Source organism: Capsicum annuum, chromosome 6 (genome assembly GCF_002878395.1).
Source record: "Capsicum annuum cultivar UCD-10X-F1 chromosome 6, UCD10Xv1.1, whole genome shotgun sequence".
Classification (NCBI taxonomy): domain Eukaryota; kingdom Viridiplantae; phylum Streptophyta; class Magnoliopsida; order Solanales; family Solanaceae; genus Capsicum; species Capsicum annuum.
The window spans coordinates 197,209,723-197,233,471 of NC_061116.1; the positions used below are offsets into that span (position 1 = coordinate 197,209,723).

At 35.7% G+C, this 23,749-nt stretch overlaps 1 protein-coding gene across 10 annotated transcripts; it reads right to left on the reverse strand.

Moving 5' to 3' along the window:
- Positions 1 to 1,007: 1,007 nt before the first annotated feature.
- On the reverse strand, positions 1,008 to 19,333 carry LOC107876167. Of its 10 annotated transcripts, none has more exons than XR_007056594.1 (5): positions 17,721 to 18,509; positions 2,655 to 3,411; positions 1,981 to 2,053; positions 1,243 to 1,472; positions 1,008 to 1,162 (listed from the first exon to the last, which is right to left on the reverse strand). XR_007056594.1 is itself a non-coding variant. In XM_016723204.2 (5 exons), exons 2-5 carry the CDS (start codon positions 17,755 to 17,757, stop codon positions 1,335 to 1,337), a joined length of 1,005 nt encoding a protein of 334 aa, XP_016578690.1. In that variant the 5' UTR covers positions 17,758 to 17,942; positions 19,176 to 19,333; the 3' UTR covers positions 1,189 to 1,334. The 10 variants fall into 10 exon arrangements, 9 of the variants coding, with proteins under 9 accessions (XP_016578690.1, XP_016578689.1, XP_016578688.1 ...); XM_016723204.2 differs by lacking the exon at positions 1,008 to 1,162 and adding an exon at positions 19,176 to 19,333 and having other exon boundaries at positions 1,189 to 1,472; positions 17,721 to 17,942; XM_016723203.2 differs by lacking the exon at positions 1,008 to 1,162 and adding an exon at positions 19,176 to 19,330 and having other exon boundaries at positions 1,189 to 1,472; positions 17,721 to 18,064.
- Positions 19,334 to 23,749: the final 4,416 nt, after the last annotated feature.

Sequence of the window (23,749 nt, forward strand, 5' to 3'; positions counted from 1 at the left end):
TCCAATTTCCCAACACCATTTCCTTCTAGAACCAAATTAGGAACAATTGGCCTAAAGTGCATGTCATTGACTACTACTCCATCAATTCCTTCAGCGGGTTGAAGTGTTGGAAAGATCTCCATAACCACCTTTATAATTATTGGCTTCCATGGGAAATCGTAATTCCTTTTTTGTTTGTGGAATATCTGGCTGATTAGGATTAACAATCTCTTCAACAACAAAAAGATGCCATCCCAGTTGAGCACACGATATCCCAAGCTACTGAGTACCATCTAATGATTGTCCACAAGAATACCAGAAAGGTGGACCAAGTCGGCATCCACATTAAGTGGGAGTCGCTCCCCCACCTGCTGGTAGCTTCAAGCTTAATGTTTGACAGCTCTGTTAAAAATAGCCCAGGGCTTGGTGGGCTTGGGGCAATGCCACCCCCATTCTTGCTGTATTTCAAGCTCTCAAAAGAATACTGCTGGTTGCTATTGAACATAACCTGACCCCTCTTGAAATTAACACAGATTCTTTAAACGTTATTAACATGCTCAAACAAGATCATACGCGTAATATACATCGCTCTTGAGTGCAGGTCGGGAAACGCAGAATAGAGTGGCAGAAACATTGATTGACCAAGGATGGAGTGAAGAACGCAGTCCCAGGAACCCCAACCATTTTGTTGGTTAGCCGGTGTTTGCGGGGAAGGCAATAGAACACACTATGGGAACTTCTTTTGCTAGATAGATCAGTACTATAAACTCTATTTCCCAGGGACGGGATGTTGGCCAAACTGTCTGTATGATGACCGCTAATACGCCTGTTGTCTTTAGACAAGGCAGCACTGTGAACTAACTTTTTACATCTATATATCTTATTTACCAAATAAAAAAAAATTGCCATCCACGTTGCAAAGATAACAAAACGTACATGAAACAGTTGTGTGCATGTAACTGTTGAATGTACATTAATGATTTGTTGTTTTTTTCCTTTGGGCAAATGAATTCGCTTGCACGACCTAAATAGATACGGTTCTCATGTCAAAAAAGAGTATAAAGCTATGCCGCCTCCTTCAACTACATCTATTTTGATCAAGAAATGCACCAATTTCATGGCTTTTCCAAAGTGAGTTTGTGCCGTGAAAGTGATGCTCCATGGAAAAGGTCTTTTTAGACATCTTCAAACAACAAATGCGCATATAAGTTACAAGAACTATAAAGAGATATCATTGATAACTATGTTAATCAGTTACATCACCTCGTTTATGAAGTATATGGACATTTCTATACACAAGGGTCAATTGGTTAGACTAGATTTGCTTTTCCTGCCAAGCACTATTCCTCTCCTTTCTAGTCCAAATCACTGTATGATGCTTCCTCTTCTGGCAGTTCAAACTCATCAATCTCTTTAAAATGCTCTCGCCAGTAGTTGACAAAATCTTGTGGCAAGGCCGCTTCAGAGGCAAGTTTCTGCTGTGTGCACCTCCTCTGAGGAAAACATTTTAGTTATTAGCCACCAAAATGGTAGATTCATTCCACAAGCAGATATCAGCAATATTAGAAAAAATTACTACTAGATTTAAACATCGCACCGAGTCATATTTAGTACATTTTCCCCTAATATTAGGTTTTCATGGTTGGCGAAGGAAAATCAGGTCAGGGGGGTGGCCACGTACGCTTAGGCTTGCTATTAGGACCTCTTAGAAATAAATGTCTCAGAATGTTAACTGAACACCGTATCATAAATGTCTCTCACATGCAACCTACAAATATCTTTCACAAGCTAACTGTGCAAATATATGAATGAAAGAACATTTAGCATATTATATCCTGTGGCTATGAAACTAAACCTACAAAAAGCATAGAACAGGGTCAATACCCATTATTAGTGAAAGTCCTTAAGATCTTAACAGCAATGAGAAGGATGGTCTAAGAAGGCCAGTGAAAGATACTTGTCATTAGAGATTAGTAGAAAAAGAGATGATTGTTGACGAACCTTATTACGCTTTCCAATAGGATCCGTCCGTGATCCAGAGGGTTTAATATCACCAGCTCCGCTGACTTCAGTCCTACATAGAAGAAACAAGAATTAAGAGGGCATCAGCATCGACTACATAGGCTGTCATATTTCACATTTATAATGTATTTATTCAATGCTATACATAACCGCCCCAATTTTAGATATGATGCAGGAAATAAAAGGGGGTTAATGGAAGTTGTTGCCAATGTGCATACGTCAGACCTATCTTATATATTAAGCACCTATGGAGCCTTTGAGATGCCCAATTTATTAAAGATTATGCTACTTCAGGTAGATAAAAAAAATATATTAGGTTGAGTGCATTGCCAAGATAGAAATTTTCAGCCAGAACCAAGCTGTAAAAAGGATAGACATTCATGAAGAAGCGCCAGTGACAATTTTTCAGGATGAAACTTAGAGGTGCAACTAATTGACAAAGCTTTGACTGCTCCATGTTAGGAGCATGAAAAGTTTAAATCAACTAAATATATTTGGTACAGAATATGAGCAGATTGCATCATCACAAGCTTCATATCTCATGTGACGAGCCTAAGAAAAAAGGAAAGAAACTGACGATGTAAAAAATAAGGGAAAAAAATGCTCCCTCAAGATGAATACATGAAAAGAAAAGCAGTGAGAGACAGAGACACCTATTGGTTCTTCTCCTCTTTGGCAAGGTGGGGCAGCTAAAAACTGATGCATCTGACATCCCTTTCTCCCTTGTTTTCTTTAAAGATGAGCAACTCCGAGACAAAACACCAAATTTTTCTTCAGCTGCGTTTTCATCTGAAGATAAGTGCTTATGAGAAATTGTCTGAGCTTTAGCTTTTACCTTCTGAGGAGATGAAGACATGAAAGGCTCATCAAAACCTTTCTTCTTCTTGTTTGCTAAAACTGGGGTATGCAGAATAACTTCTCCTTTCCCCTTATCTTTCTTAGTCTCAGGAGGTAAGATACTGAAAGGCTCAGCAATTGCTTTCCCTTTATCCTTCATAATTGTAGGAGGCAGGGAAACGAAAGGCTCATCATTCTCCTTCCTTTCATCTTTTTCATTTTCATGACTGGAAGTGACAGGCAGAGCAGTAACTTCTAAATTACACCTCTTTGCAGTCTGCCTTCGATTGTCGACTACAGCTTTATTTCCTGAAACTGGGTTAGACAAAATAACTACTCCTTTCCCCTTATCTTTCTTAGTTTCAGGAGATAAGCTACTGAAAGGCTCAGCAATTGCTTTCCCTTTATCCTTCATAACTGTAGGAGGCAGGGAATGGAAAGGCGCATCAATCTCCTTCCTTTTGTCTCTTCTGTTTTCATGACTGGAAGTGAAGGGCAGAGCAGTAGTTTCTATATTGGACTTCTTTGTAGACTGCCTTCGATCATACACTACAGCTTCGTTATTCCTGCCAGCTTGAGTAACAAACAAGAGACAAGTTAGACAGGTCTTCCCTAGGCATGCCAACCAATAGACATTGAAAGGTCAGCAAAACCACAGCATAGTAGGACAATCCCCTGAATTAAGCATTTCAATACTGGCAAGAGAGAATTTTCACATTACCAAATGAGAAGCCAGCCTTATGGAGAAAATGAGGAACCAAGCAAATCGACATTAACTATTACAATAGATCTGTTCAAGTGGAAGGAACGTTTGCAATTTGCTTTCCAACATAAAACTCAATTTGCTAGGGGCCAGCATCTTTAGATCATGTTTCACAATATATAAAGCTTCCTTTATTTTTGACGAAGATATAAAGCTCCCTTTATACATATCACACTATGGCCATTATTAGGCTTGAGTTTAATCTAACACAACCCCCTCCTTTACCCAGACTTCGGACTGACTATTTGAATCTTCACATGCACATAGTTATAAGTTATCATTATTACTTCATCAATAGTAATGATTTCTTTAAACTAAAGACTTTAAAAGGTTCTCAATAGTTAAATTTTTAGGAAAAGATTGCTGAAATCCGTGTTTCGCAAGTTCAATGGATTTAACACAACTATTGCAACAAGAATTTCAAATAAGAAAGGATTAAATAATTTGGCTCATAACTTTTGGCGTTCGGAGTCCTCATTTTAGTATTTCTCAAAATGGCGGAATTAGTTATTCTATAAGGTATTATAGTTGAGTTGCGGTAACTCTAAAAGAGGAAAGAAGCCAAAAGCCTACAAAAAAATCAATTTCATCATTACAGACATATAATTTAACACTATCCATCATCATCCTAAAAAGGGCATTTCGATGCACTAGAGCTCTCACTATGCACGTAGTTCGGAGAAGGTCCAAACCACAAGGGTCTATTGTATGCAGCCTTACCCTGCATTTCTACAAGAGGTTTCCACGGCTTGAACCCGTAACCTCCTGATCACGTGACAACTTTACTGGTTACACTCAAGGTGATACAAGCCAAATTAGCTTTAACCGTTCAAGGACTATAATTCAAGGACAATACAAAAGGACCCAAGCCACGATCATCTCAAGGATGCAAGGATATGTTTGGAGGACCCTTTTCAAGCTCCCCGGGTGTGGAGTATAGCTTGTAATCGGGAGCCAAATTCACCTCAAAACTTCTACTAGGAAGCAAGCTCGAGAACGACCAACATTCCAATGATTATTGATGAAGCTAGATGTGTTACAAACAACCTTGATACCATTTAAGGAGTGTTGTATGTTTCCCAATGCATTCAAGAAGGATCGAAGGCCATTAGAGAGGTCGTTGAAGGATCGAAAGGAGCTCGAAGACAATTTGGAGTGACCTACGAAGTCAACTGTGCCCACAAGTGACTGACCTGCGTCCGGAGGTGACTGACTTGCGCCCACAGGTGACTGACCTGTGCCCGCAGATGGCACCTGCGCCCTCCAACTGTACCAGCAGATGGCCGTCTATGTGGGCATGTGGTCCAAAGCAGTCAGCTTGCTTCATTTTGTAAAATTGGGTCACTTTTTGGGCCATAAATGTAATAAATAGCTCATGAATATAAATAGTAGATTTCTTCATTTTTAGTTTTGTTAGCTTTTGATGATTATTTTGAATATACACTTGTGAGTGTGAGAGCTAGGATTAGCTTGTGTTGAACATGTTTCGAAACGTGAGTTACTTGGGAGTTCGATTCCCTTGTGGTTTACGTAAGAGATAGGTGTTTGAATGTATTTGAAAAGGAGGTCTTAGAATATGATACATTCTTCGATTGTCCTTTCCTATATTTTGTTGTGTCTATCTATCTATCTATCTATCTATCTATCTATCCTTTACCTTTCTGCAATTTCAATTCTATCATTTCTTTAGTTTTTGTGTTTGTTTCGTCTTCTAGTATTTGCGCGTTATCATTTGGTTTCAGAGCCGAGCTTGAGTTCGTTCCCACGAATTCGATCTTGGACTTGTTACGTAGAAAATTTTCATTTTTGAGAAAAACCCCAAAAATATTTTTTTGTTGAGTCTTCTTTGTAGTTTCTATACTAGATTTTGTTTCATTTAGTATATTTGAGTGGGAATCTTGAGCTTTAAACTTGGCTTTAGTAGTTTTGAAGAAAAACCCATTGTTGGGCTTGTGTTTGAAGAAATTTGAAAAGTGAATTTTTAGATCTAGTCATTTTGATTGTTGATTTGAAGGATAAAATTGTTGGAAAGTGTTCTCTATCTTGAAGGGAACCTAGAGCTAAAATTTGGTGTCGATTGGAGAAGTGTTGAAAAATCCACCATTTTTAGATTTAAAGCTTGAAGAAATATGCAAATAGGTTTGGAAATCTGAAAATTTTGGTGAGGATTTGAAGGTTAAAGGTTCCAAATGTTGTTGGATGGTGTTCCCCGTGATGAAGAGAGCTTTGATTTCAAATTTATTGAATTCCGAGCAAAAAAAAAGTTGTGGTTTTTGGATATTCAGATTTGTTCTTGAAGATATTCAAGAAGAAGATTCATCCAAAAAGTGTGTTAGTTCCAAAAAAGGAAGAAAGAGAAACGTGTTTGGGTGTTGGTACAAAAGAATATCTCAAAAGAAAAAGGAATATTTTAGGAGAGAGAACCCAAAAGGGCCCACAAAAAGGGGAAATTTGGAGTTCTAGCTAAGCTGTCTGGAGCACCTGCGCCGCCATCTACGCACGCAGGTCCCACATGCAGCTGCATGTGGACAGCGCAGGTCACTCCAGCAACTTGTTTTGACATGCAACCTCCACCTGAGCTCGCAAGTCATGACATGCATCTGCACACCTCCAAAACGCACTTCAACCATCTCAAATTCCATTTTGCTCAGGTTCCAAGATCTTAGTCTCACTTCTTGATTCCTTATTTCATTTTTTAATTCCTAAACTAGTTAACAATTAGTAATTCATCTACTCGGTTGATTAAGTCTCGAGTCCCATTTCTTTTATGCTTTTCTCGTTTTTGTTTCGTTGTTATTTATTTATTCAAGTCTGTGGTTGTTTGTTTGAGTCATATATTCTTCTTCAAAACAAGAATCCATTCCGACCACGATTAGCAATTGACACCACGTCTTCCATTGAAGTGGAAACGATCTTTCAACGCGACTCCTATTGTAAGGAAGACAACGGTAAGAATCTTACGAGCGTGGCGAGGAGCTTTTACTACTTTGTTCATTTTGTAGGTACAAGGAGTTATAAGGAAGTATATCGTCGGTAACTTCGGATACTTGTGACCACAACATAGGATATACTATAATTGTGGTGAGGAACGCCAAGTTGCTTGGATTCTCCAAAAATGTTGCCACACCCGTGTCAAATCCTTCATAAATACACTATTGTTAGAGGATCCGACATGCACCCATAGACATTTTTGAAGAGACCAAGCAACTTAGAGGAAGGCTACGGCTATGACAAAGATGGAGATTATGGAGGCTATAAATATAGCCATCATCAAGAGTCGTCTGGGAATACGAGCAACTATCCCGGAGAAGGATATGAGGCCAATAATGAGTTTAGCTCTTATGGAGAGGACGAAGAGCCTTGTGATGGTTTTTTTTATGACAATGGAGCATATGAAGAGTTTCACTTCCCACTCCAGGAATGAAGGTGATGTAAGGTATAACGCTTTCTCTTATGCACCTTATAAGAATCATAGTGAGAACATGCATGAGGATTTCGAAGATTCATATGCCTTACCTTATGGAACTTCTTATCAAAGTTGAATTATGAGTCGTTATACTACCTTTAGTAGAAGTCGTCAAATGGGAAGAAAGAGAGTGTACACCTCCGAGATCAAGGGAAACTACATCCTATACTCCTCGCTCCAATGCACCAATTTCGGGATGTAGGAACCAAAGGCTAGCTAGAAAGAGTTGATATAGGTCTTGAAGCTATCAAGGTCACTCTTCCTATTTTAAAAAGAGAGTGTGATTCCGAGACTTATCTCAATCGGGAATGGCAATGTAAGTTGGTTTTCCAAGACCATAACTTGAACGAAAACGAGAAAGAGAAGACCCAATATGATGTTGAACACCTTAAAGGGAGTGTTTCCGCTTAGTGGAAAATCTATAGTGTGACTCTATGTTTAGTATATGGTTATATAAAGAGAGTGCCATGGAAAGACTTCAAGGGATTCCTTAGAAGCTAATATGTTCCGAAAGGATACATGAAGCTTTACAATGCTAACTCGAGAAGACAAACTCTTAACCTTAAAGTTGCTTTTCGTGGAATTCCAAGATTTGATCTTGCTTTAGATGATTGGTGTTATGAAAATTACATCACTCATTATACGGTAGAATACTTGAGAATGCCATAAGTGTCAAACCGTCAACCATATATCATGGATGGATATAAGGTCACCGAGAATGTGAAGGTCTCTTTCACTTGTAAAGGGTATTACGAGGTGGTTTGATGTGATGTACTTCCCATAAACTCTAGTCATTTATGTTTGGGTGCCAACGGGTTTGCAAGATATGGAATTCCAAATGAGTAAAATTGGCCTAAGATCGTTGTGGACCAATGGAGAAATCATCTATTTCCACCTGCCCTTCCCAATCGTCAAGGAAATGGCACTTACTCCACACCCAACCAAACTGAGAGACAAGATTGAGAGGAGTAAGTGAGTACAAAGTGGTAACCCAACAGTTGAAAAAGGAGAGGTTGTGAGGAGTGAAGTGAAAGGGTTACCACAAACCCAATCTAACTTTGTTTGTCCTTCTCTTAGTAAGGATATATGTGTAGGTACAACGATGGCAAATGGAGAAGCACCAACTCCCAAAGAGAAGATTAACTTTGATGGAGTGATGAGTTTCTTAACCAAACTAGGCAAAGGGTGGACTCTTTCAAGGAACGGCTTGAAGCATGTTCCAACACTTTGAAAAGGAACCTTGCACCAAGGTAAAGAAGAATCTTCTCAAGAACTTCAAGGTAAAAAAGCTAACTCTTGAACTTTAGTAAATGTGAAAGATCATTGTATGGCTAGTAGCCAATTGACTTTGAGTGATAGTTTATCTATATGTGAGCCTAATGATTATTTGCATGTGTTGATAATGTACATGTTGAGGGTGTGGATACACTAGTTGATCCTATTAATGACCGAATTGATTCTTCTTGTAAGGTCGATTTGAGTCCATATAGTGTTGAAGCCGTTGTGTTGAATGATAGTACATTTCTTATGAAAATGGTATTGATCAACTTACTTGTGAATCTAGTCCACTACTTGAGAGTGTTTGTGATGTGGTTAGTGAACCTCAAGTTAGTGATGATGTTGATAATATTTATACTTTGAATAAGAGTGACCCTTTGAGCATACCTTCTAGTGAAAATACTATTACTTGCTTGGCTCATTTAGATGATCATGTGTTTGAAACTTCTTCGAAATTTGATAATTGTTTTCTTGAGAGTGAACTTACATGTTCCAATTCACCTTCTTGGATTGATCCTTCTCTCTTTAGGTACAATTTCTTATTTAAGGATGATAAAATCACTCCTACTGAACTAACTAGTGGTGTAGATCATGTTAATGATGTAGCTCTTCTTAAGGGTTAAACTTCAATAACAACCCACTATGATGACAACATTCCTCCTAAAAATGAAAATCTCTTCTTAGAAGATAAGAATACTCTATAGGAAAGGATTTTGAGGAAGTTAAAAGTGATTTTTGTATACCAATTGTTTATTCTTCTTCAAGTGTTCCAATGAGCATATTCTTGAAAAAGTTTTTGAACATAGTAGTGACCATGCACTAGAGGACACCTTAGATGAAATCAATTTGCTTGACACCTTTTTTTTACTCTCTATTTGTCTATGAAAACACTTATGCTTGTGAAGAGAGTATATCTTTTTGTGTTGGTGGCACCTTTGAGGAAAAATGGTGGTTTCTAAACCCATGTCTATGGCCACTCTACCCATTTGACCCCGGTGACCCATTGGAATGTGGTGGTTGTAAGCCAACCCACTTGGTGCTTGGTCAAGATGATAAGCAAGGTTTGGATAGAGTTGTCTGTACTATTCTCTATGACGGAGAATCTTTCTTGAGGATTTCTAATCCACTTGAAAGACCAAAGTTGTGTAAGGGAAAGATCTCCAACAAAGATGAATGTTCTTTAAAGAAGAAGAGCAATGGAAAAAACCAAAAGAATTCTCCATTGTGTGTTTCCAATCTTGAACAAAGTTTTATTACTTGTAGGCCGGAGAGTGAGTCTTGTCTTGAAAACACCATGGATGAATTCTATTTATGTGATACCTTTCTGTATTACCTTTTTGCTTATGATGTTATTCATAATGGTGTTGAATCAACATCTTATGTGAACATGGAATGTTTTGAAGGAAAAAACATTATGAGCTTAAATGCAATATGTTTGTTAACTTCAATAGGGGATACTTTCTTATTTGACCCCAGTGATGATTTGCAAGTAATCTCATTCTTGGAGATAGCTAGTGCATTGAGTAAAGTCTTTAGTTGGAATGATCTTGTTCATAACATTGCACTTTGCTTTAGAGATTATCATGTGACTCTTGACGTAAAGGGAAATTGTGTGTGTACGACCTCGTAAAATTTCAACCATTTTATTTTTGAACTTCCCGTGTACGTAACATATATTTTTGACTTGAATTATGTTAAGGGATGTTAAAAGAATGTCTGGAAAAAGTTTCAAAATTTTTGGAAGGGGTTCGAGGCCATTTTGGGACCCAAGGGCGGGGTCAGCAATAGTGGCGTGCCACGCCACTTAGCTTCGCGAAAAGAGCGTGGCACGTTGGCTACCCTCCGCTCTTGCGGCGCGCCACACTGCTATATATTTTTCGTCTAGTTTTTTATTTTTCAATTGAGGTGAGGGGCTTTTTGGTCTTTTACCCCCTTAAACGACTTTAAAACACCAAATTGACCTTTTTCCCTTCAGTTATCACGATCAAACACCATTCTTTTCCTTCTTAACTCTCGACCCAAGAAAGTTCAAGGGTTTCACAAGAAATCACCACTTCAGGTTCCAAACTTTGATTTCTCTTCAAATTCTTTGGTATTTCAGGCATGTTTCTCTGTCTTTAACTTGAATTTTACATTGTGGCATCAATTTATTGAACATTCGTGATTTAAATTGTTGGGTTTGAAATTAGGTTGAGGGATTTTGATAGTTATTACGTGAATTGTTTTTTCCATGTTTTAAATATGTTATTCATGCTATAATTGATTGTTTTGGAGACTGAATTGGTGCATAATTATAATAATTGGAATGGGGGACAAGGGTTTTCCCAAATTGATGAAATCTTAGCTTAATAATGACATTAACCTTAATCCACTTTACAATCTAGGTTTTTAATATGAATATTCATATAGTTTAACTTATCCTTTGAAAACATTGCATTGCATTAAAGGATAAATGAATAACAATAATTTTGGGATGACCTTGGTGGCCATGATTTTGGATTTTAAATGGAACTTAGAAGTCTAAAGGTTAAATGGATTGGTTTGACATAATTGAATTAGCTTACAAGCATATTGGTATGACGATATCATGTTGGAAAATGCCTTAATAAAGACTTTTGGTTAATGGTTGGGTTTATGTGTAAACTGTTTAACTTTAGGCTTAAAGGAAATTGTGTAGTTCACCATGAAGGTGTAGCCCGAGGAAGCAACACTGGAAACAACGTTTGCCGACTTTGGGAGTCTATATGACCATGTGTGTGGATACACATTATATTTTGGATGGTTATCACCTTGGTGTCTTTACCATTTCCTCAGTATATGTGGCTAACATGGACTGAGGCCCTTTCGGCAGGGGAGCCAAACCCATATAGCCCGTGGGTGCCTTTAGGACGGAGCGAGCTACGTAGTTCAGGCTAATGATTTAAACTATCATGGTAATGGGCCCTTACCCCTATCCCGGCATCCTATATACATCTATATAAATGTTGTGCATGTGGTTTCAACTAGTTTTTGATAAATACACTATTTTATCACTTTCCCTCGAGTTATATGTCAGTGCTCGCCCCATTGACCACCCCAGGACGCTGCATCATTTCATGATGTAGGTTTAGAGGACTATTCTGTAGCTCCTGTGCAGCGTTAGGTGGTTCGGTACGTCTATTGGTCTATTGTGAAGTAGTGAGCCTCCATCTTTCGGAATGCCTGGTCCTTTCATTGGTTTTATTATTGCCTTAGTATTTCTTTTTGGATTCTCTTTGTCATAGTTGAGGGCATGTCAGTTGGTATTTTTGATTTAGAGGCTTTTGTGGACAGTTTTGGGGATGACATAGATGTTTTGTTTTGACTCTTTATCTTTCTTTTGGATTAATATATCCTTTATAAACTTGTGTGACTTCCGTTGTTTACATTTATGTGCTCTTGAGGTAAGGCTAAGGAGGGTATCTCTGGCCATGGTGGGCTTGAGATTACCCGTCACCGCCAAGCCCGATTTCGAATCGTGACAAGCTTGGTATCAAAGCCAGGTTTAAGGTCTCTGGATGTCTACAAAACCATGTTAAGTAACATTCTTTTTATAGGTGTGTAGCGCGCCACACTTATAAGGGGTAGGCTACAAGACATTTAGGAGTGTTTCCCTTTCTTGTGTTCTATTTCGGGCTATAGAGTTTAGTTGCTATGGAACTTCTCTAACTCCTTAATTACTCACGTTTCAAATCATGTCTCCCTGGAGATCTAACGATCATAGAAACTCTGTTGAAACCTCTGTCCCACCTGGGGAAAATGTGGAGGGAATTCGCCCTACTTATGGAGTGCAGACCCGATCCAGGGTCTTGTTCCTGACTGTGCCGCTCCACCTGGGGTTCCACTGGTCCCTACTAGTCCTCCTCGAACTTCTCAGACTGGTGATACTTATGCTCAGTCGCCTCAGGGAGATCTCTAATGCAGAGTTCCGTCAGTCTATCCATATGTTTGCCCAACTGGTGGCATCACAGTCTCGTCGATCTGATTATGTTGGTCTTGTTGCTAATTCATCTGAGGTTACCCGTATTTGGCTAGTTTATGAGGTTGAATCCCCCAACCTTTATAAGCTCTAAGGTTGAGGAAGATCCTCGGGGGTTTATTGAAGAGATGGAGAAGATCTTTAGGGTGATGCATGCTACTGATTCAGAAGGTGTGGAGTTTGTTGCTTATCAATTAAAGGAGGTAGCTTACCAGTGTTACGAGGAGTGGGAAGAGATGACGGGATGGTGCTGAGCCGGTGAAGATTTTGTGAACTTGAAGCAAGGTAAGATGAGTGTTAAAGAGTACGCACTGAAGCTCCAACAGTTGCCCTGTTATTCTCCGGAATTGGTGTCTAATACGAGGTCCTGAATGAGGAAGTTTGCTTTTGGTTTATCCCGTGACTTGGTGTTAGTGTGCAAGGCTGCTATGTTGAATAATGATAAGGACATATCCAGGATGACTGTTTATATGCAGCAGGTGAAGGATGAGAAAAAGAAGCAAGTAGAGATGGAAGAAAGGCAAAACAAGAAGTTTAGATATACGGAGCAGGGTATAGGTCAGTAGAACAGTGGGAGAAATGATAGGCAGTGGACTAAGAAAAAAAATTGGAGAAATTCTTATTCGTCAGCCAGAGCTCCTTATCTTAACCCTTCGGGTGATCATCGTTTTCATGCTAGTAGTGGTCTTAAGGCACAGGGTGCCTAGTCTCACGTCAGTAGAGCTCAGTCAGGCCTACCCTATCCTCCTTGTCGATTTTGTGGACAGCTTCATTGTAGGTATTGTGAAGAGAGGAGGAATTTGTGTTTTAATTGTGGTCAGCCTAATTACCTGCATAATTACCTGCAGCGGAATTATCCTATAGCTAATGTTACCACTAAAGCTAATAAAGTCTCGGTCGCCACTTCTTAAGCTCTTGCACCTAAGGGCGCTACATTAGGTATCGCCTTTATGCATTTGCTACTCGCCAGGAGTATGAGGCATCCCCAGATGTTGTTACTGGTATGTTACAGCTCTTTTCCCGTAATGTTTACTGTTTGCTTGATCCGGGTTCTACCCCGTCTTATATGACCCCTTATGTAGTTGTACACTTTGGTTTTGGTCCTAAAATTATTTTCGACACCTTCTTTGTTTCTACTCAGTGGATGACTATTGTTGCTAGAAAAATCTATAAGGGTTGTATGATGTCCATTCTCCCTAGGGACACATTGGTGGATTTGATAGAACTTGACATGGTAGATTTTGATGTAATCTTGGGGATGGATTAGCTCCATTCATGCTATGTTTCTCTGGATTGTTGGATTGTAGCACCTGAAAGGTCAGTTTTCATTTTCCTAATGAACCGATGGAGGTTTATTTCCTATCTTAGAGCTCAGAAGTTGATCTCCAAGAGGTGTCTGTATCATCTAGTTCGGCTTAAGAATTCTAACTCTGAGAGTCTTTTTTTGCAATCTGTTCCATTTTGGTTAATGAATTTCCTGAAGTTTTTCCTGATGATCTTCCTGGAATTCATCCCATTTCCATTTCTCCTTATAGAATGGCTCCGGCTAAACTAAAAGAACTAAAGGAGCAGTTAAAGAATCTTCTTAATAATGGTTTCATCCGTCCTAGTGTTTCTCCATGGGGTGCTCCTGTTCTTTTTGTGCGAAAAAAAGATGGATCTCTTCAAATATGTATAGACTATTGTCAGTTGAATAAGATTACAGTAAAAAATAAATACCCTCTTCCTAGGATTCATGGTCCTTTCGACCAACTTGAGGGTGCTAGGTGTTTCTCAAAAATGGATCTCCATTCGAGCTATCACCAGTTGAAAATTAAGGAGGTTGATATTCCCAAGACTGTTTTCCGAACACGATATAGCCATTATGCGTTTTTGGTTATGTCAGTTGGATTGACTAATTTTTCGGCTGCATTCATATATCTTATGAATCGGGTGTTTAGGCAGTTTTTGGATTTGTTTGTTATAGTCTTCATTGATGACATCTTGGTGCACTCTAAAAGTGAGGAGGATTATGTCAATCATCTCCGAATTGTGTTGCAAACTCTTAAGGACCAGAAATTATATGCTAAATTTTCCCAAGTGTGAATTTTGGCCAAGTGTTGTGACTTTTCTCGGGTATGTTGTTTCTAGTGAAGGGATCAAGGTGGATCCACAAAAAGTTGAGGCAGTTAAGAAGTGACCTAGACCCACGACTCCAACCGACATTAAGAGCTTCTTGGGCTTGATTGGGTATTATAGAAGGTTTGTGAAGAGTTTCTCATCTATCGTTGCTCCGCTGACGAAGTTAACTCAGAAAAAAATTAAGTTTTTGTGGTCCGATGCTTGTGAAGGTAGTTTTGAGAAGTTGAAGAATAAGTTGACTTTTGCACCTGTTTTGATCCTACCCAAAGGAACTAATGGGCTTGTCCTGTATTGTGATGCGTCCCGTTTGGGACTAGATTGTGTTTTGATGCAGCATGATAAGGTTGTAGCCTATGCTTCGAGGCAGCTTAAGGTCATGAGAGGAATTACCCGACTCATGATTTAGAGTTGGCAATTGTGATCTTTGCTTTGAAAATCTAGCGTCATTATCTGTATGGGGTGCATGTGGATATTTATTCAGACCATAAGAGCTTGCAGCATGGTAAACTACTGAGGCTTGGCGCGATCATGGCGCGACGCATCGGGTATCGCGTCGATGCCATCAACGCGCCGCGTCGCCAATTGCGTCGATGCCCAGTTTCCAGTCATTAAATGTCCGCATCCTTAAGGGTAATTAGGTCATTTTTCCCCAATCTTCAGCCCTCATAACACGAAATTTAGCCCTCTTTTGGCTAAATACATTCATTATTTCTCTATTCCTCAAGAACAAGAAACCCTAGGTGGATAATTTCAAGGCAAGAATTCAAACTTTCCTCCATCAATCTTCAAGAAATCATCCACTAAGGTATGTAAAGTGTTCATCCAAGGATCCCTTTCATCCTTGGAGCTCAAGAATCCAATTTTAAATTATAAATTGTGATATTCATGTTGCGAATTGATTTTAACCATGTTGATGTTGTTGTATGATCCCAAGTTGGAACCTTTAATGTGAATTCATGAAATTAGGTTAGCATGTGGGTTGAAATCTATGAAATTGTGTTAATTAATGTAATCATGATCTATTGATCTAATGTTCATGCCTAAGCCTAAAGTTATGCATGCAAGGTGTTTGATAAAATGCCTAAGAGAACAAGAATTACGCATTTATGACTCCATAGGGCCTAAATGATGAATTCATGCTTTACCCTTATGCTAAAAAATGACTCCCATGCTATTGATGTGTGTTGTAATTGTTTTGATGAAATAATCATGATATTAGAGTTATGCAATTATGGCATGTTTATATGTATTCTTCTACATGTACAAGATTATGAATATCAAATGCTTCATGAAAATCCCCAATGATTGAACTATGAATTGTTGACTATGGTCATGTGCCAAGAAGTGTCATGTCTTGTCAATTTCATTCGTACCCGACAATTTAGCTGTGTGCCTAGGGCCAGTGTCAGTTTTCAAGATGTTTCTCAGTCAAGCCATGATCAGTAGCATTCAGTCAGTCAGTCACATGACTCGGAAAACTCAGTAAATTCAGTATCAATCCAGTCCAACTCAGTAATCTCAGTAAACTCAGTTAGTTAAACAGAACTCAGTAGTATTCCGTCAGTCAACGGAATTCAGTGAACTCAGTCTAGTTCAACTCAGTATAATCAGTTCAATATCTATTCAGTTGGGAGTAGAATTTAGCACCGAGTGAACCCAAGGATGGGACTCACCTGCCAGCAGAGGCTGTGATTCTTAGAAGCAGTCCTTGCATTCCAGAACTACAAAGCCAACGTAGGTTAAGACATCAAAACCTGTCAGATAAGGGTAGATGAGGTGGCTTCACCTGTCAGATGAAGGTACCACTGTTCTCCTTAGAGTACCTGCCAGATGAGGGTCACTCACAGCTTGTCCTTACCAGTGGCGCGGTATTGATACCTTTCCAATTGGGGTTACAGATTGGACCCCAACTCAGCTATATTGCTTTATTCGGGGCATGCCGGTTAGATAACTACCTCCCACAGTCTCAGTCTCAATCTTCAGAATAGAACTCAGATAGCTTTATAGATTTCAAGACTGTCAAATACAGTCACTCAGCTCAGTACGGAACTCAGCTAGTTCCATCAGAATCAAGACCGTCAGAAACAGTCATCCAGTATCAGTTATATCAGTTATCAGTAATCTATGATATATGTTATCAGTATATTCAGTATTCAGAATCCCCATGTTTCAGTTACAGTCATGTTTTCATGCATGTATCCTCACGCAGTCATATTTATGTATTAGTCAATTATAGTTCATACATATGAACCCCATGCATTCAGTCATACCTCACTTTGCGTACCAATACATTCACACGTACTGACGCATACTTTTCTTTTGTGCTATGGTGTTTTATACCATAGGTTCGGACGCTCAGGTTCCCGACTGTGCATAGGCAGCTTCAAGTTTCAGTCAGCAGCAGTAGACTAGCAGTGAGTCCTCATCATTCGAGGATGCTTTATCATTTCAGTATTTTAGTACTTAGTCTATTTCAGCAGTTGGAGTTAGTTAGGGACATGTCCCATCAACTCTCTATTCAAACAATTTAGAGTATTCAGACTAGATATTCAGACTTCAGTATCTTCAGTTATTTCAGTTGTTTTGGTATTGTTATACCACATTCAAAATTATTATTTTTATTATTCAATTTTGAACCTTATGGCATTTCAGCTCATTTTTCGCATATTTCATATTATTATACAGTTATTACAGCAGGTACCAGTCATGGGTTTGCTAGTGGTCCTTCGAGATTGTTAACACCGTGTAGCGTCTGGGGTACTAGACTCGGGGAGTTACAATTACTTATTACTTACTTATATATAAGTACTTATATATACATACATACATACAAGCATGCATATATATATATACTAGATGGTGAAGCCTGCGCTAGCGCGGGCCCAATAATAATGACGTAGCTATTGTTCGATCGTACCTAGATAGAACAATTTTGCATTGCGAATGCCAAATATACCTCTTTTTGCAAAAGAAGATGGTATGATTGTGACCATCTTTAAGTTTTCATATAGTCAAAGAACAATGACACAGAATATTAGAATAGCAAAGTGTTTAAGAGCAGAAGCATGTATTGCACCAGTAAACATATCTCTCTCTGTGTCCAAATCATGCTATCAAAGGAGTTGTAATATTTCCCAATAATGTACAATTGCCTCTGTAACATCCAAATAGAACAATGAGTGAATGCAATTACAAATTATAATATTGTCTTCTAATTTTAGATGTTTAACATAAAATGTTGTAGCATAATAACTTACTCCGAAGGAACGTCGCTGATAAGATTCCGATCACCATCAAGTGAGTTTCACTAAGTTCCAACCTTCTTCGAGTTATCAACGTTGGAATGAGCCAGCAACTTTTCTTCACTATGGCCAACTACAAATTTACAGTCCTTGGAGCAGATGCCTCTTATGTTAAACCCTTCACAATGTCGGTTCTTATGGTGGGACCAGCTCGGACAACTAATGTCCTAATCAAAGCTGATGAACAACCAGCTATATATTACATGGCAGCGAAAAAGAAGAGAGGGCGGCAAGACCAGAGAAGGAGCTAAAACCGCTTAGGAAGTTGCACAACTGACTCATGAGCTTTCTTGATGACACTACATATCAGCACTTAATGAATCAAGCAGGTTTAGTTGCAGCACGCCATAGGCTTTACTTATTCAGCGGTTACGAATCAAACATGATTAGCTGCAGTACCAAGTTGTTTATAAAAGACAGAGTAGGACTACGTATGAACATATACATAAGACCTCCTGATCCTTCAAAAACTAATTGTACTGTTTAGATGATGGTTTTCCATGGCATAGTATGGTATGGTTACTAAGAGAACCATGTTTGTTTTGATTGTTTCTTAAAATGAATAGTATGGTATGGTTTAATTTCATGGTTTGGAAACCATGAAAACCCTTATTTTATAACCACCGGTTTGGTGGTATCCCATGATTTGCTCATTTTTGTTTTTTCAATTATGCTCTTATTTAACATTATATAATCCTATTTTACCCTTTACCCTATATTTATTATTTAACTCCACCTCCTACCCCCAACCCAAAATCCCACGAACCACCCCTCCCCTCCCTTCCCTAAAAAGAAAAAAAAATATTTAAAAAAAAAAATTAACTTTTTTCTTATAAAAAATAACAAACAAGAATTAAATAACGAATTCATTTACATTAACAAAACAATCATGAAAATGAAGGTGAGCAAGACTGCAAAGCTTGTTGAATTACGTTTTGAACAATACTTAAATATTTGAACACGTACTTAAGTAAAAATTAGCACTTAACTGGATGTTTGATTCATACAAACTAAAAGATCATAGAAAAATATGTTAACTACTAAAGTTTGATTTAAACTAATTTGGGATTATTCTTTAAACTATTACAGAACCCCCATTAAAAAGTTATTGAATATTCTCAGACATACTGTCAAATACCTTTGTTGCACAAAGTTTTCACCTTTCGTAATCATTTTTTTAAAAAAAAAAATTAACACCCAAAATTTTTCCCAGAAAAAGGATATATGATTAAACAACAAAGCCAACATGCATCAAGAAATAAGAGCAAACATGCCAAAATATAATCCTTTGAACACAAAGGAAAAAAGAAACTTGGAGAACTACATACACATATATGTCAATCACTCAAATACAAAAGCAAGGAAGGAATTAAAAAACAAAACGACAAAAATTGTACGGGAAAAACTCACCGATGAATTTTAGGGGTATAAAAATATATGCACATCCGTAGAAGAATGAGGAATGAAGAAGACAGAAAATAGTAAAAATTAGGGGGAAAGTGAAGACATGTAGAAGTTGAAGCCAGCTGTCTCACATATCAAAACAGTGTAATAAAAATGAAGATTAGAAGGTTGAAGTGAAATATATAGAAGAAATACTAAGCAGCGGTTTGGCCATTCAAATTACTTTTCTCCCGAGGAGTTGGAGTTAAATGAAGTTAGAATTGGAGTTGTGTTTAATTATTTTTATAAAAAAGATAAATTTAAGACTTTTTAAAAAAACTTTTTAAAATAGGATTTTATGTCCTCAACTTTTTAAAATTATCAAAATCATCTAACTACTAATTTATTTACTAATATACATACAATCAAATGATGTTGAGAAAATAATTTATATGTCTTCAATTGATAAAATAATTAACAACAAACTAATTATTATGATAGTTATTCTTCTAAAATTTAAATAAAAATATCACAAGCACGAGCTAAATAAATTTATCTAACCATAATCGATTGAATAGAAAAAAATATATTTTGATATGTCTAAAAAGATCAAAATAATATGTCGAGTCCTAAATTATATGAGAAGAGAAAAATATAATTTAAAAATTAAGAATTTCTTAAATAGATGGTATTTTGATCTAGATAAAAAAATTATAATATTTAGTATTGGTAAAATATATAAATCATTTTAAAACATTATTTAGAAAATAAATTTTATACTAAGTAATGAGGGATAAACGTGCATGACACGTTCTCATAAACTAGTATATAGAAATATATAAAAAAAGTTTAAAACATGATTACTATTTTCTAACAAAAGTTTAAAACATGATTTCTTTTTTAATCTTTCAACATTTTCCTCCTCTCTTACTTCCTGACATAATTGCTATTTTTTAAAAATAAAAATTTTAAATCATATTTCTTTTTAATCTTCTAACTTTTAAATAACAAAGATAAAATATAACCAAAATATAATATTTTTAAGTCTAAACATAAAACGCAGAAAGACGTTATAGAAATAGCGCATAAAGAGCATATTATAAATATGTACTGTAAATAATATTACTTGAATAGAGAAAAAATATATTTTGATAAATTCTTAATAGAGAAAAAATATATTTTGATAAATATGATTGATAGATACAAATATATTTTATATATTCTTAAATTTATTGATGAAAATTCTTAATTATTTTCACTTGAATTAATTATTTTATTGAATTTGGTCTTTCTAAAAAAATTACAGAATTTAGTTAATAAGAGGGTTTTGTGTAAAAATTTAAAGATTGGGTTATATGTAATAATAATAAAAATTGGAAGTGGAAAAAAAGAAAAACAACAAAAAGTTGTTTTCCCTTTTCGAAATTTAATTCCGAAATTATTTTCCAAATTTTTATGGTCAAACACCATAATTATCAACTTCGAAAAAAATTTCAGGAAAAAAAGAAAAAATATCCATGGCCAAACGGGCCCTAAAATGTCCATAAAATAATTTCAGTATTCCAAAAGTACCCTTCGTCGTACCAAGAAGTCTCACTTATATATATACTAGCTAGCTTACGCCGTGCTACGCACGGCCCAATGTTGATCTTTAAAAATTTTACGTTATGTATAATTCTATCATTTAATTAAAAGCTTTATTTGTTTGGTTGATAAATTTTAAGTTAGACATATAATATTATATTTAGATTGATGAAATTTGCATAACGATATTTTAAGTTGTTAAAACTTTTGTGACATTGACAGTCAATTATATTTTTTAAATAATTTAAGTTCTTAATTATTGCGATTTATAATATTTTTTTTCTATTCTACTAATTAGAAGTAACATTATTAATTTAATATTAAATATTATTAATTTTTTAAAACTTAAATGACTTTATAATAATTTTTTAATATTAATTTTTAATACTTAGATGACTCATAATAATTAATTAGGGGTGATGTAATAAAATTACGTCGAACCAACCAAAGCAGACATGTCAAAAATGTTGTCTTTTTTTATTAAATATTATTAATTTTTAATACGTAAATAACTCATAATAATTAATTAGAGGTGATACATTAAAATTACGATTAAAGTAGCTAATTTTTTTTTTCCAAATAATAATAAGTGAAACTTTGAAGAATTTAGTAGTCATTTTGAAAACTACCCTTTTATTAAATATTATTAATATTATAATACTTAAATGAAATAATTTATAATAATTAATTAAAGGTGATATAATAAAATTACGTTTGAAGCAGCTGAAATAGGCAGCTGGAGTAGCCAGGACGATCCCAAGCTGCTCAGCATTACCGCTTCTATTATAGAGTAACTAGATGAACACGACCCGTGTACCACGGCCCAATATATATTTTATTTTAATTTATGTGATGTAAATAAAATTTAAAAAAATAATTATTAAAATAATTTAAGTTTTTAATTATTATGATTTATGATATTTTTTATTCTATTTTAATTTAAGTGACAATAATATAATTTCAAAAGTGAGTCAAGTATTTTATATTTTTAATTTTTTATCAAATATTATTTATTTTCTTAATATCTAAATGAATCATAATAATTAATTAAGAGTGATTAATTATATTAATCCTACAAAAATTAACATAATTTTATCCTAATTAATATAATTTTATTATATTCAATAGTAATCATGAATAATTCACCTAAATAATGCAAATCTTAAGAAAATATTACACACACAGAGATGCACACATATTATATAATATATTAATAAAACGTTAAGGAGCCAAGTTTTACAAAATGATTCTGAACGTTGTTTTTATGTACATAAGATGACATTTGATGCATCGTCAAATTTAGATTCCCAAACATGAGTCTGAGACTGAATCTTGGTGCATAAAATAAACAATTTAAAATTAAGGTTAGCACAAGATATATTAAACAAAAGAAATATTTCGAGCATTATTATCAATTTCAACAACTAAAAGATTTTGCATCAATATTTATCAACTAAGTTTTAACCAATTATTTTCTTTACAAACTCACAACACACTCAATAAGGAAAGCAGTTTTCAAACGTTCTCCATCATAACAAGCATACAAATAGCTATTAAAAATTCAGCAAAAGTTTTTCAAAACATGCAGATAGTCATAGATTTATTATTCAGTTAGTTTTCAAGCGGTTAAATAAAAAAAATGTTCATTACATCAATAGATCTGAATGTATTCACGCAGTAAAAATAAAGTTGATCACGATAGCAGTAGTACATATCACGAAAATCAGACTGAGGAAATAGTTGCAACTCTTTCATTTGAGTTAGAGAGAAAATGTCAAAGATAATGACATTGGAGACAACGCAAGATATCAGAGAAGCTAAAGCGCATAGTATCATAGAATGATATCACAGAGCGAACATTTATTCAGGAGTATGAAACTTAAACAATTACAAATGATGTTTTAAAATGGATAAAGTCATAGTTACGATTTTAGTTGTTTCTTTTTTCAATCAGTTTACTTTGTGTTGTAATTGGTAATTTGATATCATTGAGATGATTTAAGGATCAAATTAACAAAGAAAGTTGCAAATGGAAAAGTGCAACGATAGTAGTTAATAAATGAGTAAAAGAAAAAGCAAGAGGTGAAATTATGTCTATTTGTCACCTTCGGTAGCTGTAAGCAGGCGTTCTTTTAAAGAAGAGCGAAAAGACAATATGAAGATGAGAGCTGCAAAGCCATAAGAGTACACAAAAACCTGTGGTAAAGAATATGAAAATGTCATATCAATAGAAAATAAAAAAGTTAGAATAACAAGAGGTGAAACTAAGTCTATTTATCACCTTCGATAATTGCAAGTAGGCGCTCTTCTAAAGAACTGCAAAAAGGCAATCTGAAGATGAGGACTGCAAAGCTATATGCAATCTAAGATCTTCTTGGTTGTTATTCAAAAGGTCCAATAATATATATATATATATATATATATATATATATATATATATGTATATATGTATGTATGTATATATCCTAGAAGGCAATTCTGATTAGTCAATAAAAATCGATTTCAATGCTATTTTTTTTATGAGTTTAGCCAATTTATCATGAATGGTAAAAGGGGGTAAAGGAACCGTGTGTTGATTGTCCTGTAAATATAAATTGCCTTCCTTTATATGTAAAAAGGGAATAAATAAATCAATTAAATTTTGGGATGCTTCATGAAGTGCTTCTTTCAGAGTTAAACTTCCATTTGTCCATATTTCGATAAAAAGTATCTCTTGTTTTTCATTTTCATTTCCATAAGAATGAATACTATGATTCGCGTTTCGAACAGGCATGAATACAACATCTATAGGATAACTTCCATCTTGAAAGTTATGTGGCGTTTTTATAAGATATCCAGCCTAGTCTATAGGAGGTTTTGAAAATAAGGGAGCAATAATCATTTTCTTTTTATTTTATTTAGTAATTTACTAGTATTTTACCTACATATACTTTTTTGTTTACATTATAGAAAAAGAAAGAGAGGATATTTACCTACATTTACCTTATAATGCAATCCCATTCTCTGGTCCAATTGCT

What these genes read in the sequence shown, in the direction of transcription:
- LOC107876167 (XM_016723204.2), bottom strand. Translation starts at nt 17,757, where the DNA reads ATGGTGATCGGAATCTTATCAGCGACGTTCCTTCGGA. An exon ending in ATCAGCGACGTTCCTTCGGA is followed by an intron (nt 3,412 to 17,720) that starts GTAAGTTATTAT and finishes TTGTTACTCAAG; the next exon opens with CTGGCAGGAATAACGAAGCT. An exon ending in CTATTGGAAAGCGTAATAAG is followed by an intron (nt 1,473 to 1,980) that starts GTTCGTCAACAA and finishes TGTTTTCCTCAG; the next exon opens with AGGAGGTGCACACAGCAGAA.